General features: G+C 42.9%; 1 protein-coding gene across 2 annotated transcripts in view; it reads right to left on the reverse strand.

Moving 5' to 3' along the window:
* The window catches only part of TSNARE1 (t-SNARE domain containing 1), a 460,525-nt gene that overhangs the window by 206,792 nt on the left and 235,038 nt on the right, over positions 1-18,695 (reverse strand). Inside the window, exon 10 of one of the 2 annotated variants that reach the window (XM_033071250.1) lies at positions 7,886-8,050. In XM_033071250.1, coding sequence (XP_032927141.1) covers positions 7,886-8,050 — 165 coding nt within the window. Of the gene's footprint in view, positions 1-7,885; positions 8,054-18,695 lie in introns of both variants that reach the window. The other variant, XM_033071242.1, reaches the window with a different exon arrangement.

Consider the following 18,695-nt stretch of genomic DNA (forward strand, 5'->3'; position numbering starts at 1 on the left):
CTTCCCTTGTTACCTCTGTGGGATCTTTCCAATATCCTTGGTTCACTTCCCTCTCTGCTGAGCCCTGATGAGGAAGGGCTGATTCACTCTCCAGTGGGTTCTTGAGATGATTCAGGGCTTTGCCAACAGGAACTTTTATATTTCCATGGCTTAAGACTCACCTGTTGCTATTCCCCTCATCTTGACTGGGGAAAATTCTGCTTTCCCTACCCAAAATAATTAAAAAAAGAAAACACAGCACTCAATTCAGGAAGGTAAGAAGCCAGACCTGCAGGGGCAGCTCTTTTGAGTACTGCTCGAGGATCTCAGCTGGTTGATGAGCTGTTGATGTCGATTGTTATTAATTAGCACCAGAGAACTAGAGAGTGAGCTGCTCTAACCTAAGTGGTAGGTGAGAGGAGTAATTCCCCTTTGAGGCAGCAAATCACAGCCACAAAAATTGCTGTGTGGATGAGGCATTGGATGTTTGTACTCTGTGCTAACAGAAATAGGGGCAAGACGTTACCTTTGTTGAGACAGTCATCATCTGCTGGGAAAACTTAGGCAAAAGTGCAGTAAATGGAGGAGGAAAGTAACACATTCTTTTCACCAAAGAAATATTAACACTTAGGCAGGAGGATTTGTGGAAGCTAAACAATATTTCACCAGCAGCACTGGAGATCTCTCTCTTTCCAGCTCTCTGCCTTATCAATGAACATTGTCAGGTCATACACGAGACTAACTCAGCTCAGCTTCTCTGAATATAAATATGCAGATGTGTCTTCCTAAAATTCAGATTGTTAGCAAATTAGGTGTCTCAGCACTATTTCCTCCTTCTGCAGAGGAAATACTTCACTTTTAGTGGGTTCTAAAGTCCATCCCTATTCAGCAAAGCTGTTAAGACACACATAAGGGATTTGCTGAATCCAGGCTTTCATTACTGCCTTCATGCAAGCTCACTGAAGGAATAGTGCTTGAAGGAAAGGGTTTAGGGCAAGACTCCCTGACACTTACAGCCTTTGGATAAGGCACTGGGAATGTAAGTGAGAAAAGGAAAATTATCTGTAGCACACAGTGGAAACCTCTCTAATTTAGTTAAAAACACTTCACTACACACAGTTTAGTCATAAGGTTACACCTGAGACATGAGACATTGCCTAGGGCTAAAAAAGATTTGTGATATATTCCTGAAACCTCACTGGCTTGCAAAGGGATATCCAAGGCTGTGATGAAACACTGATTGCAAAGATATGCAAGCTCTAATCATTTCCATGAGGAGAGCAAGAAATGCAGTTTTAGCCATGCAAGAAGAACAAGTTTGGACTTTTGCATGTAGTCATAGCAAAAGTGATGTGTGAGCTGAAAGGAGATGATGAGAGAATCTTCACAATGTGTTACCCAGTGGTATTTCATCTCTTACCTCTCTGTCTGGATGTACTGGCATTACAGAATTGATGGATGTGTATCAATATATTTATAACAGTGGCACTTAATAAAGAGTGGAAAAAATGAAAGAAGGAAATACAGCATGTGTTGTGTTTGCTGTTTTAGTGATGGAACCTGGGGGAGCAGTCTGAAGCTGTGTCAGGGGAGGTTTAGGTTGGATATCAGGAAAAGGTTCTTCCCCCAGAGGGTGGCTGGGCCCTGGAAACACTGGAAAGGGCTCCCCAGGGCAGAGGTCACAGCACCAAGCCTGACAGATATGCAGGGCCAGGATTATGTGATTATTGTGGGTCCCTTCCAGCTCAGGATATTCTGTGATCCTCCTAGAACTCCTGGATCTAAAATGAATGCAACTTTTCAGATCTGCCTGGCAGGACAGTGGCAGTTTGGGAGCAGCATGCTGAAGATGTGCAGATTAAGTGAGAGTGGTTTTGACATGAAGGGAAGTCCCTCACAGCAATGCAGGAGTGTTGGAGGTCACAGGGGCACAGAGAGGGGGGAACAGACCAATCAATATTCAATGGGAATGGTCACTGCAGGATCCCACTGGGATAGGCTGCTCCTTGTTCTCCAGACTTGCTAAGGCTTCTCCTCTTTTCAAAGAGGCCAGCTGCTATTTTCACATACACCTCATTTCGCCCTCAGTCTTGCAAAGCTCCCCACAAAATTCACCCTTAATTCACCTTACTCTCCCTCTTCCCTAAATGTCAGTGAGGACAACAGGAAGTTTTTGTGATCAGCTCATAAATCAGTAGGGCTGCAGCTGTACGAGGACATGGGAAATGCCTGTTCTCAGGCACTGAAACTTCACTTCATCACATGCCCATCATTAAATCCCCTTACTCTCTGAACAGTGTGGCTGCCTCTAGAAAACATTTCCTCTCAAACTGTGTCAGTAACTGGGTAAGCACTGGACAATCTGAGTCAAAAGTGTGTCAGGATATGATTAACAATTAAAAACTGCAATGAGCGGGTTCTAATGTCTTTGGTGAGTTTAATTTACTAGAAACTATCTAGAAATTTTCCATCAGGACTTGCAATCTCTGAACTGGATCCATGGGGCTTTTTACACATTTCTTCTGTTCAGCTCTGGTACAACACCACAGAGAACTAACAAATGGGGAATAATTGAGAAGAGAGCACTGAAGTGACTGAAAAGCCAGGGAGACCAACTTGTGAAGAGGAGGATAACTGCTAGCATTTGAAGAGTTTAAAAGGCAAAGGGGAAGAAGAATTATTTGCAGGGTCCAGCAGAGCTTCACTAGGTGTAAAAAGCTGAGAATGAGAAAGGGATCTTTAACAAGAACAGAGGGAAGCATTTCATCAACACCAAAGCCTGCTGGACCGTGAAATAGTCTCCCAAAATAAATGGTAGCAGTCGTGCAGCTCGGGTCATTTTAAATTAGACTGGACAGGATACTGGAGCTGGTTCTTTAGGGAACAACTCAATAGCAGTCCCAGGGATGGCCATGTCAAGCTGGCAGGCAGCTCTGCAGCTCAGGATAATTAGGGTCCCCAACGCTGTCATGAGGAGAGTTTGACACTCACACGTTCACGGATGGTGCTTGTCATGATCTGCTGTTATTTATACATTACTCTGAGTCAAAAAGCCTCTGTGAAGAGACAGGCACAGCCCTCATAAGTCAAACCCTGGACTATTGAAGCTGATGAAAGATATAAAATAGCTTGCACTAAACCTTCTAAACTGCAACCATCAGTGAGAGATTTTACCAAAAACACCCCTCAGCAAGAAAGGATGCGTAGTAATGAGGGAACAAGGAACATGTCTGAACTAACAAACACGCTCTGCCAGACTCTGTGGGGCTTTCTTTTGTTTTATTTTTATTGTGTTTCATTTTCTGTCTGCCTACAAAGGCTTGAGTGACAGGCGTGGAGGCTGGCATCTATCACTTCTCTTCAAAACAGATAGGGAACAAACATCAACATTCCTCAACAACGACCCAGAGGGAACAACCTCTCCTAAAAATAAAAGCATTTTCCTCACACCTCTTGCCACAACCTATCCATCTCTCCTTTTCTGCCAAGGGATGCATCAACTAAAATGCATTTCCTGGGGTGTGTTTTGCTTTCTTCAAGATATTATGGAATGACAGAGTGGTTTGGGTTGGAAGAGACCTTAAAGACCATCTTGTTCCATGGGAAGGGACCCCTCCCACTCCCCAAGAAGTAGAATTCCCATTCTGTGGAAGCAGAGATGGGGATGGGAAACTGCTGTGAGAGAGGAAAAGGGTTGGTGCACCATTTGGGGGAGATTTTCCTCATTTTCCTTTCTCATCACCCCTGGGAAAGCTGTCTGCATAGGGAGGATCACTCAAGGCTTTCTGAATCAATACAGCATTTAGAATCTTATTTTATATGTTTTTCCAGTCGCCAGCTGAAATTCTGTGAAGCTCCTCATTTGCTGCTTATCCATTTCTTCTCAAACTTTTATCTCCTCCCATTTTCCAGATGACCATAGGTGCAAATGAAAGGCATGGGATGGTAAATTATATATATTATAGATATATATTTGCTATGACAGAGCTTGTGCCAGCACTGAGCACTGACAATGCACATTACAGTGGAGCTCATGTATTTCTGATGGCACATTTTACAGTGCTATATATAAAGTTGTTATGGCATCTATTATTCACTGCCAATACAGTTCAAGTTAAAATAGGTTTTATATAACAGTTCAAAGCAATATTTTAAGAAATAACACTTGTGTCAAGGCTGCTGTGTCCTACCAGATTTTGACATTTCCAAGCAATAAAGATCTTTATCCAAAATGTAAGGTTTTGGCGAGACATTTCCCTTGCAGACGTCTCTGGTTTTAATCTGCAAGCAATAGCAAAAGGAACACATTTAAATAAAATGAACAGCCAGGTGAACTTTTGACTTGGCTGTTATCTGTCTAGGTGGAAGCTGTGAACTGCAAAGTGCCTAGAGGGATGTTCCTGACAGAGAACAATGTCCCATTAACCTGAACCTCTGAAGAGATTTTGGAGACGTGGAAAACACACAAGTGGGAAAAAGTCATTGGAACATTAAGAAAATTTCTGTTATAGGCACGAATTTATATCTGTTTTTAGGACACAAGATGAGAAGAGAATTCATTTCCTTATTTCTTCAGCAACAAAGAAGGTGTTTCTGCAAAAAGGGCAAATTCAAACTCTCCTAAAAAAGAGTCCCATGACTGGTACCAGCATCATGAGCTTCTCTAGAGCTGTGTGTAATCAGAAGATGTGATGTTCTTTCAATGTCTCCTGAGCTGCTCAAAATCTGCATGTTTCTGGTGTTGGATATGCAGCAACATGGAAATCCCAGTGAGACCAATCTACTTGCACAAAACAAATTCTGCACAATTCTTCATTCTGGTCCCCAAGGAACAAAGGACAACAAATGCTATACATCAATTTGGCAATAAATTTAGTTTATTAGTTATGTTTGACAGTTAGGAATAATGTGTCCTTTTAACCTTGTGGGCTACTCACTGGTTATGAAAATATACTGGAAAAAAGTCATTGCTGTGACTGTGAGCTCAGGGAATCCTCTGTGTACCCACAATTTCTACTGAAAACAGGGAAGTTTTAATGTACAAGATGAGTCCTTTCACAAGAAATATGCTCATGTGGGTCAACAAACAGAAAAACAAAATGCAGTGAAAATTATTTAAAAGCACCATCTGCTTATTCAAATACAGCTGGGGAGAGGAACAATGCTGTCCAAAAAAACTCATTTTCATTATATTTCTTTCAAAAGAGATGTTAAACAAAATACCATCGGTCCTAAATATTTTCCCCCTGAGGAGAAATGTTTAAGCTACATTTGAAATAATATTTGTGGAATGCAGCCCTCCTTAGAGGATGAACAGGGATTTTTTGAGAGCAAAAAAAAAATGGATAGAGGAGATAGGGGGGAAAAAAAACAGATAAAAAGAAAGTGCACACATTCTCAGGAAGCAGAAGCCTAAACAACAAGAACTGCCTAGGCTGACTAAATCATTAATTGCATAAATTAAGCTATTCAGAGGTAAATTCAAATTAGGCAGAAAGGTTTCCAGGATCAAATCAATAGATACAAGCCCTGCACAATACATGAAGGTAGATTTTTTTTTTTTTTAAAGTTTTTTAGGATTGTGATTGAGTTCACTTCACCCCCCTCAACTACCCCGCCATGGCCACATGGGCCAGTGCAACTTCCTCAGAGACATCAGATTGTGTCACAGAAAGGGGATTTAACCAGCAAAATAAATAAAGATCTTTCCAAGGAGACACAACTGCACATCCTGACTTTACAAAGCTGGGGTGCTTGAGGCTGCCTTGAGGGTTGTCACTCCCCCCAACTACTGAATGTGGTTTTTTTGCCTGTGGAGGAGAGGGGCAATATAAAGACAAACAAAAAAGGCTTAGATTTTATTTCCAACAAAAAGGATCAAAAAAATCACAGAATGGCTGAAACACCACAGTGGGATCATCTGATCCAACATCCCTGCTCAAGCAGGATCATCCCAAACAAAATGGCACAAGATTCTACTGAGACTGCTCTTAAATATCTCCAGTGAGCTGGTGCTGTTGCTCACAAGATCATTTCAGAAAATACATTTGCTACCCTCCTTCTTGACCATCAAAGTGCAGGAACAGCCCAAAATGTTCATTTTCTTTGCAACAGAGCTCCCTCCAGTTTGTCCAGCTGGATGCACTGAGTTGCCTCGAAGTGCAAAATGACAATCCACAGCCAAAGATACACAGTGTGAGAATATTCTTTGACAGCTTCACCCCCAGTAATGGACACAAAGCTCATTCCTGTCTGCTCAGTGAACCACAACAGAAATTAGACAAACACTGACCTCGACCCACTCCTGTAAAACTGTCAAAATTTCTGACCTGGAGACTTGAGTCATATGTTGCCATCACTGTTTGCAAACAGAGGTCCCAACCTCCAAGCACCAGCCCCCAGCAGGAACTTTTGTCCCCTTTTTGCACTGTTAACTCAATCACAACTCCTGCTGCACTGCAACCCAAAATCTATCCTGATAAAATTAGCCCAATCCAATTAAAGGACAAAGTATAGCCCTTAATTAAATGTTCTGATTATTCTGAAGCCCTCTTTTTTGGTTCATCTTGAGTTTAGGTCTGTAAAAGCATACAGATTAGGAAGATTTAACATTTTCTTGTTTTACCCATTTATTGCTTAAATTCAACTAACAAGAGTTTCCCAAAAGCATAAAAAGGGAAGTATAAAAAGAAAAATGTGGGATGTTTAACTTATTCAGGCCTCTTTTTGTTCCTTTTATTGCGTATTTTTACAGTACTTTTGGGGGAAAAAAAGGGAATAAAAATAGTATGCCCTCTTTTAACTACATCAAGAATGTCCAAATGCTTTGATACAGCAAAATATTGAATAATTTGAAAAGGTTAACAAGTTATTTCCTTTTGTCTACCTATTATTCTCTCTAATGGTAAAGCTGAGTGGTTTTTTGCCTGTGACAAATTCCAGTTTCGAGTTTGAGTGCACTGAAGAAGTTGTTTTGCTGCAGAGCCAGCTCAATTAAAGCACCTCACCACAGACTCTGCTGTGGAAAACTCCCTGGGAAGAACCCAACCATCAGCCCATTAATTAACTCGTGTCATTTCCATTACAGATCATACAGATTCCCAAGTTTTCCTTCTAGCACCGATTCCCATGTTTGGAAATTCTTGGCGACCTCCCCCATTTTCAGCAATGATGTAAATCAGCATTTCCTTCACACTGAGCAAGGCACAACGCAAGGATCCTGCACTTGCAGCTGGTCTCAAAATCCCCTAAGAGGTGCCAGAATCCAACCAGACTGAATTTGGGCAGCTGAATTTGGGCCTTGTAGGATGTGCCAGCTGGATGTTAATGCCAGGCTGGATGCAGAGCAATGCCCAGTGTGCAGGGCAGTGAGAGGACACTGGAATGGATGGAATAATGAATTGTAAGGAATTGGTACACAAAAGATGTGGGAGACAATGCAATCACAGGGCAGAACCAGACTGTGTTTCAGGCTTGTCAAGGCTGAACAGAGATGTTGCAAACATCAGAAGGTGCTAAACACTTTCAATAATATGACTGTGAATGATGTTCAACACTGATGAATGCAAGTGTGAGAGGGAGAAATGAAAATTCCTCCTGCAGCTCCTGTGGCTCCACACTTGGCACACAAGTCCAGCAGAGAGGCTTGAGCAGCCTAAGGAAAACAAACCACTGCTCAATGCCTTGGTGCCTTCCAGAAGAGCAAACAAGGCATGAGGACACACAGAGCACCAGGCAATAAAAAATCACAGGGTTGGCATTCTGGCATTGTGTAAATGTGGCACCTGCACCACTTAATTAGTGGCTTGTCTTAATTTTCTTCTATCTTCACTCAGAGCCAGGATTAAAAACACCAAGGAGACAAATTTTCTCGTGTTGGGTGTTGTGGTGGGAGGGGGTTACTGACCTCAATCTGCTGGATGGCCTCTTCCCGCTGGCGGATGGCTTCCAGATCCTCCTCCGTGATTTCCGAGAGCAAGGCTTGGTCCTGGCCCTGCCGCTGCCACGCGCCCTCGCCGCCGTTGAAGATCTTCTCGTCGTCAGGCAGGTCAGAGAACGGGGCCTTGGGGCTCTGCTGGCATGGCAGAATGGAGAGAAAGCAAGGGAAGTGTAAATGCTTTCCAGTTTTACACAGCGTTAGTGTGGGGAAAGGAAATATTGATACAAGAGGTGGCACAAACAGTGGTGAAAAGGTGAAGAGGAGAAAAGTAAATTGCATGAGAGGAGATATTTCAAGCCTCAAAGGAAATGTTAGGAGCTGAAGTCAGATCTCATGAGCTACTTTTGGGCCTCAGTAGCCAACTTTCCACAGTTCTGACAGAACAAATGTTGATGTGCAGCTGAAAAATAACACGTTCACCTTGCTTAATTTCCTTGCAAATTCTTCCTGAATTTTTTTCAGGCACTGAGAAATCCTACTCATTTGTCTGGAAGACTTTATGATCCAACTTGCAAAATTCAAAACACAAAGGTTCCAACATTCTCAATTTATGAGATAAACAACACATCATAAAAAAGGGGAAATCACTGCAGTGATGTGAGCACAGAGTGATCAGCTTGAGCAGCTCACAGGCTCGTGGTGTTCACTCTGTGGAGCTGACCTGGTTTTTCTGACACCTCTGATCACAGTCACAGAATCACAGAATGGCTGGGGCTGAAAGGAACCTCAAAGATCACCTCATTCCACCCCCTTCCATGGGCAGGGACAACTTCCACTATCCCAGGTTGCTCCGAACCACATCCAATCTGGCCTTGGACACTTTCAAGGATGGGGCAGCCACAGCTTCTCTGGGCACCCCATTCCAGTGCTTTGCCACCCTCTGAGGAAAGAAATTCTTCCTAATATCTAATCTAAATATCTCCTCTTTCAGTTTAAAATCATCCACCCATGGCCTCTCTGCCTGTTTAATAAGCTTCTCTCCCTCTTTTTTAAAAACCCCTAACTCATTTTATAAGCCCCAAGATAACATTTTCTTCAGTTTTGGGAGCTGCACTTATATTCAGGTCCAGGAAAGATCCAGTTGGATCTACACAAAAAGTAGGGGCAGAAGTTTAACCAGTCTTCTCCACCCAGCTTTTAGGCTCTGTGCCTGTGCCAGGTTCAGTCCTGACTGCACTGGGAGAATGAACTGACCCAAGGTTGGTTTGGAGACTGAGCTCAGGCTCTAAACTCAGAGGTGCTGTTGAAGGCTCCAACCTTACAACTGCATGAGGATTCCACTTCAAACAATGTTCATGGTCCTCTGACTTGGTTTTGAGCTGAGCTTTGACTCCTAACCAAAAGTTACAATTAAAAAAAAAAGCAAGCCAAGTGCTTCTGGTGCTCTGAAGTTGAGAGAAGAAATGGCAGTGGCCACAGCACATCCCTGACCTAAACATCCCCAAAGCCTCTGAAAGCTAGAGGAGAAAACAAGAACTCAGGGGGAAGTTCAGTTCTCTGAATCTGGGTTTACCTGAAGCCCAAACACTGGGAGTAGTGCCTGAAAAACAAAAGCCTTTGCTGTCTTACTGTGGCTACATCTTCCAAAGTATTAATTCCCCTGAATTCCCACGGTGTGAACAAGAAGTGAGTCCACAGGGCATTTAGATGAAGGGCACAGGACTGGAGAACTGGAGGACATGAGCCTGGAAATGTTTCTTTAACTCTCTAACTCTGCTTTAACTCCTTAAAAAGTATGCAATTGCTGTATTTAGAAACAAAATAATTTTTTCATTTGCCCACACATAGACTTTGTTTTGTGAAATTAATTCATTATTATCATCACCATACCTTGTTGCAGACAAGGAAAATAACACAATGTGCTGAAGGAAGTGGGGTGATGGAAGAAGTAGAAGGAAATAGGAAAATCAGCAGCAAATAGTCAAGCATATTTCAAAATATGAACAGAAGATGAAAATCTTTGACATTAATGTCTTACTTGGTTTCACCTTCTGCTTTCTAAGGATCTACTGTGAAAGGGTGTGTTACAGGAAGAAAATCATCATTTAAAATTAGGTTAAAGATTAATTTACACTTTATAAGACATATTTTAATAGGATTAAGATACTCAGGGGGGTGTTTTATTCACTAATTATTACGTGCCTTGGACACTAACTTCCCTGGCAGAGTGTTTCAGTGCCAAAAGAGTGTATTAATGGACTCTGGAAAAAAAAAACCCTTGGGGTATTCTAATGCTTCATTTAGTGACAGAGGTGTCCTCTCATCTTCACCAGTGGGCTCAGATGAGCAGAGGCAAACTGCACATGGCCAAGTGGGCTGGAAGATCCCAAGAATCTGCCTTATGGAGACACAGGAAAAGCAATCTGATGAAATTTGTGTGCTCTGGTCACCGCAAAGATGCCTTATCAAGGACCTCAATGCCCATGAATGGATGCTCAAAGCCATGCTTGTCCTATGCAGGTCTGAATTTCAGTGGAAGACGACAAATTTATAAGTGTTCAAATGTTCCCTGGTCTGATGTGGGAGCACAGAGATAACAGGAGAGGCAGCAACCAGCTCCTCAGATTAGCTTAGTCCATGGAATAACACAGCTGGGCCATTAATATTCTTTATCTTGGCCTGTGTCAACTTCAGTCATCCTCACTTGCTGGGCCTGGTATCTGTAAATAACCCTTCCCCCTGCAAATTACTCAGAAAACACATTGCAAGGGCTGCTGCTCAGTCATCTTTCAGGGAAAAAAAAAAAAAAATCAGCTATCCATGTGTTTAAATAGGTAAAGGTCTCTTTCTCTAAACAAAGTAGTGACCTAAGTTAATTTCAGAGCTGCTGAAGGCAATTACATGTGTTTGCATCCTTAACACCTTCTGAAAAAAATCCAACCATGGCTGCTGAATGAGTAAATCAGTAAAACAAGAGGATGCAGAGGGGTTGATATTTAAATACAGCCCCCATGACCTGCTATCAGGTCTGTATGCCGGGCTAACAAATAAAAGTGATTTTTTTTTGCGCTGTCCATGGTACTGAACCCCTCATTTCTGTGATAAAGTGAAAAAATCTTGAATCTGAAACTGTGAAGAAATCTAATCACTTCTAATGCTTCTGATTGAAAGCTGCATATAGCTGGGCTTATCAGTGCTCTTCATTCCCTTCTGAGTTATGTTCATTGCCATGTCTGACAAAACATTTTATTTATAGCAAGAAAAGATCAGATGGAGGGCACTCGCTGAGCCTCCACAGATAAAGTTCCCTTTGACACTGCCCTGGAAGGGGCCATAACTCCCTGTACAGGCATTTCCACAATAAATTTGATTTAGTGCCGAATTTTATGCCCTGTGAATCTCTGTGTAATTTTCTGTCGGATTTCCTTTCATAAATTGTTAATTGGATGTGTTTGAAGTTGTTCTTTTGTTGAAATTTGCCTCTGGCAGATTTTTGTCAAGATGTATCTATAAACTGAACTCTGCCAATGGGAAAAAAAATTATAGCAGAGAAAAAGTTGAGTATATCTGATATGCTCAGTAGTTCTTTTAAAACTAAATCCTTAGGACTGAGGGTCATACCATGCTGTTGTTCTTCATATCTGACAAATTATGCTCAGGCGCAACATTTCTCTTGTTGGATAAAATCTTTTCACCAGGATAAAATCGTTGCTGCTTACAACTACATTTTTTAATCAGATTTATTTTACCAATGGGGAGATGCTATATGCAGCTGCTGATAGGGGAAAAAAAAAAGAAAAAGGGGGTTTTATGGTTTTTATCCGGATGGTGACAGCTTCTGTCAGTGCCTTTACTTTATCAGCAGTAAAATCTTTGCCTCAGAAGTTGCATGTCTGAGACCCCTCCAAAAATAACCCCCTCCCAACCTTGGTCTTGCCTGTCTCCCCATTTGTCTATCAGAAGGGACAGAACGCCACAAATTTGACAAATCTTGTCATGCAAAATCACCAAGCAAGGGATTGAAATGTCCTCTCTTCTGGCTCCCATATGGCCTTTATTCCACAGAGAAGCAGCAATCTGATGGAAGTGCAGCTAAATAACAGCAGAGAGCTGGGGGTCTCCTGTAGCAGTGAGAGTGTCCTGGCACCTCCCAGCCCTGCAGCTCTTTTTTACATCACTAACTTCAGCGGTGACATTCCTGATTGCCAGCTACCAGGGAACACCCTTACTGCAAATTCAGGGCATGAAATACTGACTGGAGATGGATGGGAAATGTCTTTTAGTGCCAGAGAAATGTGTAGTGATTTCAAAGGAAAATTTCCTCTCCAATCCTCCCCAAAACCTGAAGATAGAGACAAAAATTCTACAACAGAGACAAATAGGGATACACACACTCCCCCTCTAGCTGAGGTTAGTACAAGATGGATAATAAAGGTGAGAAATAAGATGGGCCTTTCACAGTCTTGTCAAAAAAACCCTGTTAGAGTTAATAAATGACCAGGATTTATTGAAGCTGGATTTACAGACTGTCCACCAGGTGAGTGACACCACAGGGACAGGAGCAGGAAGGGCTGAGGAAGACAATCACAAATTCTACTTTCAGCCTTGGCAGTTGAGAAGGGAACTTGATGAAGCCTGGAATGAGACAACACAAACCCATTTCTACACCACCTCCTTCCACTCCAAACTCCACCAGGCTGGTGTCCTGGTGAGGAGGGTTTAATTTCTGTGTGTGAAAGTTTAGGAGGAGGATATGACCACAATATCTTGGGATGGATGGGGCAGAACTCCAGGGGTCCTGCTTGACAGCAAGCTGAATTTTAGCCAGCAGCCCCCCACCTGGACTGAAAAATTACAGTAATTTCATGATTATAAGCCAGACCATTTTGACTAAAATTTTGGTCCGAACCCAAAGTGCGGCTTATAATCAGGTGTGGCTTATATACGGACAAAGAACCAAAGTTGCTGTTTTAGTTTGGAGGAGAGGTGTCTGCTGAGAAAAGCAGGAACTTCTCTTTGAAATGGAGAATGCAAACTCCCTCCCTCCAAATTACTAGAATTTTGAAATCAAGGGGCTCTCAGGCAAAGATATGGGAATTAGGAATAACAGTTCTTTACTAGGAAAATTAAAATAGAAATACAGCACTACAAAGAAACAAACTCCAAACCTTGACAAAGTCAGAGTACAACCTGACACCCCGTCAGGCAGGGTGTTGGCAGCAGTCCCATTCCATGGTGGCTGCATCCTCCTGCAGTGACAGATGTGGCTCAGTTGGAGCAGTGCTCCTGTACAAGGTGCAGTTTCCCTCCAGAGCTCCAGTGGTGATGTGGAGAAATCCGGTTTTCCTCTGGAGTCCAGTGGAGAAAGGGGCTCCCTTAGTGTCCCAAAACCTCTGTTTTTATCTTGGTAAGAAATGTTGGGCTCTTCCCCCTGGCTGGAGCAACTCCCAATGGGATGCAGTAATTTTATCAGTGCCACAGTGGGACTCAATGGCCATGAGCAGAAAATGACTGGCTGGAGGAAGGATGGGTTGTGAAAAGATAAAGAACAATGCCCTGCCTGGTTTCAATGGATGGCCCATTAGCAGAATATCTGCTGTTGAGATGAGGATCACTGCCCCCACCCTCAACAGATGGTGATAGAATAGATACCTTTTATCACACTCTGTATTGTAACGTGCGGCTTATACTCAGGTGCGGCTTATAATCGTGAAATTACTGTAATTCTGGAGAATAAGAAGTGACACAAATTCCTTTTTCTCTGACCACTACTCCATTCACAGGCACATTTCAAGCATCTGGAGCATTGCTGGGCTGTAAAGCCCTGGAGATGCCTTTGATATACATAGCACCATTCACAAATTCCTTGTTACTTCCCAGTTTATAGGAGCACAGGTAAAACCAGTCTCACTTGTCTGAGCTAATTTTGTACTACAGACTGCAGGCAGTTCCAAGGAGATCTTCTGCAACCATGAAAAAAAGAGCATTTCAGAGTCTTTATATGACTCAGGGAGTAAACCAAGGAAGGTTGCTCCATCTTCCCCAGTCTCCAGCCCTGCACCTCTAGCAGGGATATGGCCAGCTCCAGCAGCAACCACCACACCTCCCACAGCTCCTGCAAGCTCTCACATCTCCTTGGGCATGTTTGGCTTTGCCTTTCAAACCAAATGCAAATGCAGAGATGTTTATCTCTTGCTTTATAGTACATATAGACACATAAACTGCCTTTATGAGCATCTCCTGTTCTCAGTAGCATCCAGGCTCAGAGATTCACATTTTATTGCATGTAGAATAATGAGGCTGGAGTGTCTGCATTAGAGATCAGTAAAACACCATGCATGGAGGGCCACAATGCAGAGCACTGCTGGAGTTACTCTGCCTGACACATTTTTAATCGCAGGTTGGCACTGCAAAGCTGCCTGGGACAAAAATGACACAGAGCAGCCAGTTTGGCCTGAATATCCCCAAAATACAGCCAGGTTAAGGCTGACATAAATAGGATTAGATGATCTCTCTCAAACCATCCTTCCAAAACAACTAAACTTGCAGGCTCAATGAGATTTAGAGATGCACCATGCCAAGCAAAAGCCCAAAGCAATTACAGGTAGAAAGGCCTCAGGCAGGCACAGAACAAGCAGCCTGGGACTTCTAAATCTTTTAGAGGAGAGAAATAGTGATATTACAATTTTGCATTGTCTTTCACATGGAAGATCACAGCAGTGATTGGTAATCTGAGCTCTGTTGTCTTAGGAGAGGAGCTTCCCACAACATCTGGGAAAGAAATGCATCACAAGAAATCACAGATTAACCATTGCCTGCTCTTCCTTTTCACTCAAAAAAGGCCAAGTTTAAAATTATCACAACAAGGACAACTTTCAAGTGAAATGTGTTGAATCCTTCCTGCATGCATCACTGACATGGGCAAATACAGAAATGGATTCAGCATTTTCTTCAGCTTATGCAAATTTGATTACTCTGCACCAATGTAGCATGAGAAAAACCAGGATGGGGAAATTAGCATAAAGGGAAGGGTTGGAGTGCATTTTTATTTAAATTAATTGGAATCCTTCCTGTATTTCTGTCTTCACTCTTGATCAAGGTGTTTACTTTTGAATGAAAGGAATGAAATTGAGCAAGAAAACCACCCTTTCCACCAGTTTTCTACTACAGGATATGCAAGAAAATACTGATTTTAGGGAAAATGTATTAACAGAAAGTATTTTGCTAGTTTGCTTTACAGCATTTTTAAATTTACTCATTCTGGTCTCTGCAGTCATGAGGACTGAGAAAATCTTTTCAGTTTCCTGGAACTGGAAGAGACTCAGTAACAGAGTCCCCAGTTCATACCTCCTACTGTTTTCCTCTTCTTTAGCTTGCCTTCAAGACTTTATTACTTCACCAAATTCATTCTAAGCAATCCTGACCTCATCACCCAGGGCTGCTTGAGTTCAGAGTCGATCTTACTGTACTCAGGGTGGGAGAATTAAATGACCTGTCTGTGGTAGATGAAGAAAAAGAAAATAAGCCAAGGGCCCGAGGTTTAGCTCTCTGATAAGTGATGTGCTTTTTAGAAGCACAGCACATTTTCTCCCCACAGTGAAGACCAAATTTAGGAGGAATGCCATTCCTACCAGGCTTAGATGGTGGGGCTGACACTCATATTTTGCTCATGGAGTTCATCAGCTTCTAGGTCAAGCTTCAGTTCATCACGAGGGCTACGTTTTGCCATGTACTGTCTGACTGAAGGAAGGAGCAGCTTGTTCTGTTCCTATTTCCAGTTCTTTTTTTCCCCTTGATTTGGCAACTTTATCTGCCATGCAAATAGATGGTCCCACGGTGATGTGAGTGAAACAAAAGAGCACCAGTGAAGAGAGGCACACATCTCCCCTCTCTGCAACCCAACCTGCTCTGCTTCTCAAAGCCACTTCACTGAGTGACTTCAGCCTGGCTGCACCATCCTTCCCAAAGCCAGCTGCCTGGGCTGCCACCACCTTCAGGTGGCATCTCCACACGTGGAGAAACATTCCTTTCAGACAAGGAGAGCATCCACTGGTGTTTTTACAGCACCACAACGCATCCCTAAAGCTCCTGTCCTTTCCTAGCTGTCTGTGTTATGTTCTCAGCATCCTCTGTCTCTGCACATCTCTGCTGGCAGCAATTTTGGCTGGCAGAGCTGTCTGAGAGCTGAGCTCTGCTTCTGCCTGGATCCTGATGCAAGGCAGAGACTCCCTGCTCACAGCTCCCCCCTGAGCAGCTGAAACCCCCAGCATTTGTGTAAATGGCCCATGCTTGAAAAAGCTCACAGACACATCGAGACTGTCTAGAAAGTATCGTGGTGTCTCTGCCTCCCAACATATGTGCTGCACAGCTGGGGAGCAGGTTCCTGCTAGAAAGGCAAACAAGAGGGAGAATGAGTCACTGGCTTATCCATTAACACCCATCTAGTACCAAAAAAAAATTAAAATAGTGAGGAGTCTTTTTTTTCTGGGTTCACACAGAGTCAAGAACCAAATTCAGTTTGATTTTCTGCAGCAGAGACACGGGCACAGTGCCACTCTGGAGCAGTGGAAAAGCAGAAGGATGTTGGAAATAAAAAGTATGTCTCTTTCTTTCAAAAAATAGACTGCTTTTGTGTTTTCCATTTTGTTTTCAGACTGTTCAGCCAGTTTCATTTTTAGAAACATGTTTGACTCCCACAAAACTCCATTGGCATCAATTTTTTAATCTTTTTTCCTGGCCTTTGGCAGGGTTTCAGTGGACTGTTCAGTGTCCAAGGCAATGTTCAGAGCCTGATATTGAGAATCACTCTCATTTAGTGACTCTTTAAAAAATATCTGCCCATTTTTCAGCCCCTGCACTGCCAGGATGCTTCTGTTACTGCCCAAAAACTGATCCCAAGATAGGACAAAGATCAGAGGAATCTTGTCACCACGCATCTGGAAGAGCCTTGGGAGTGGGTGGGAGTGGGGCTGGGGACACAAGAGGAGGTTCCTGCCTCCCTGTGAGAGTGGGGGCCCCTGTGTGGGTTCATGCTTCATGGATGAAAGCAGGAGCTGAGCTTTGAGCAGCAGGGTGGGACACCACCTCATCATCCCACCACAACTTCTGGCACCATCCAAAAACGAGTCTCATTTTGAATAATCATAGAACCAGAGTAAGGTTTAGGTTGAAAGAGACCTTAAAGATCATCTCACTCCACCCCTGCCATGGGCAGGGACTCCTTCCCCTATCCCAGGCTGCTCCAAGCCTCATCCAACCTGGCCTGGGACACTTCCAGGGTGGGGCAGCCACAGCTTCTCTGGGAAACTCTGCCAGGGCCTCACCACCCTCAAACTAAATAATTTCTTTTTACTATCTGATCTAAATCTCCCCTTCTTCAGTTTGAGCTCATTTGCCCATTTTCTTGTCCAAAGTGCCTCTCCAGCTCTCCTGGAGTCTCCTTAGGCACTGGAAGGGGCTCTGAGCTCTCCCTGGATCCTCCTTTTCTCCAGGTTGGACATCCCCAGTTCTTCCAGCCTGTCTCCAGAGCAGAGATGCTCCAACTTCCTGAACATCTTCGTGGCCTCTTCATGACTCAGGACTATAAATGCTCCATGACCTTCTCACATTGGGGGACACAAATTTTCTATTATAATCTCCCCATGCTTCAAACCAATTTTTTTCCCCCTTTCCTCCAAACATCAGATGTTACAGCTCAAGGGACATGATCATCCTAGTGGCAATACTGGGATGAAATAAAAACACTTGGAAATTTGAATTTGATTATAGCTTTGTCTTTTCAAGTGTACAGTTATGGCAGAGCACTGCACAGCAGAGCCCAATTAGACAGGAACTTTTACAATTAAAAGGTTCTGTGCCATTTGTTCCTAAAGAGATACATTTAGCGAAACAGAGATCATATTTTTAACTAAATTGGTGAAATGGTTGCTGTCCCTCTGAGTGTTCCCACTAAAGCCCCAAAACATCAATAGAACTTCCCCAGCTGTCCATGCAGGAGGGGATGATGCTTCTTTCTCCTGGCAGTGATAACTCCCACCCAGCTCAGTCTAATCTCTGGACTTGTAAACAACCTGAAAATATGAATTTAACTGAAGGGAACGAAATGCTTGCCCTGATTTCTGTGTGCTCTGACAGCAAGGCCTGACATGAACAAGAGGACATTGTTTTACTGGAAATATTTAACAACAGTCAACCTTATTCAGCAGATGTGAGCTTCAATCTCCAGAAGAATGAAGAGTGACAACTTGAATTTCAAGTCAAATCAAGTCAGAACATTTACTGGTTTAGATAAAAACACAAGAACAGCAGAAAGAAAATTATATTCTTCCTCAAGAATAGAGGTAGAGTTATTAGAGAGCTAGGCAATGTCTCAGGGACAAGAAACTAACACTATTAGGGAAATTTAGACACAGAGGTGTATTTGGCACCAAAGTGCCTGCAAAGTGAAATAATGAAAATAGGAAGTGTAAACATTGCTAAAGGGAACAAAATCTTGCTTCTGAGTTTGTCCAGGGAGAATGAAATAGGGAGAATTTGGCAGTTTGCTAATTTATCCTGTATGAGTTCTTTACAGGGCAGGATGAAGTGAATTTAACCTTCCAAATGGTGACAAGAAATAGGAAGTTTCAGGAAGGGAAGTGGTGCAGAGCAGCTTTATTATCCTCAGGTGCTCGGTGCTGTCTCGGTGATATACACTCCCAGAGATGTTAACCTTTCCTCATTCAGTCCCACACCACCCCATTAGCATACAGGCTTTCACGAGCATTGAAAAGCTACCCAAACTGTTTCCAAAATAAAGCATTCAGCAAAAGGATTAAGATGAAAAAAAATGCTGAAA

The sequence above is a fragment of the Catharus ustulatus genome, chromosome 1 (assembly GCF_009819885.2).
Source record: "Catharus ustulatus isolate bCatUst1 chromosome 1, bCatUst1.pri.v2, whole genome shotgun sequence".
Taxonomy (NCBI): Eukaryota; Metazoa; Chordata; class Aves; order Passeriformes; family Turdidae; genus Catharus; species Catharus ustulatus.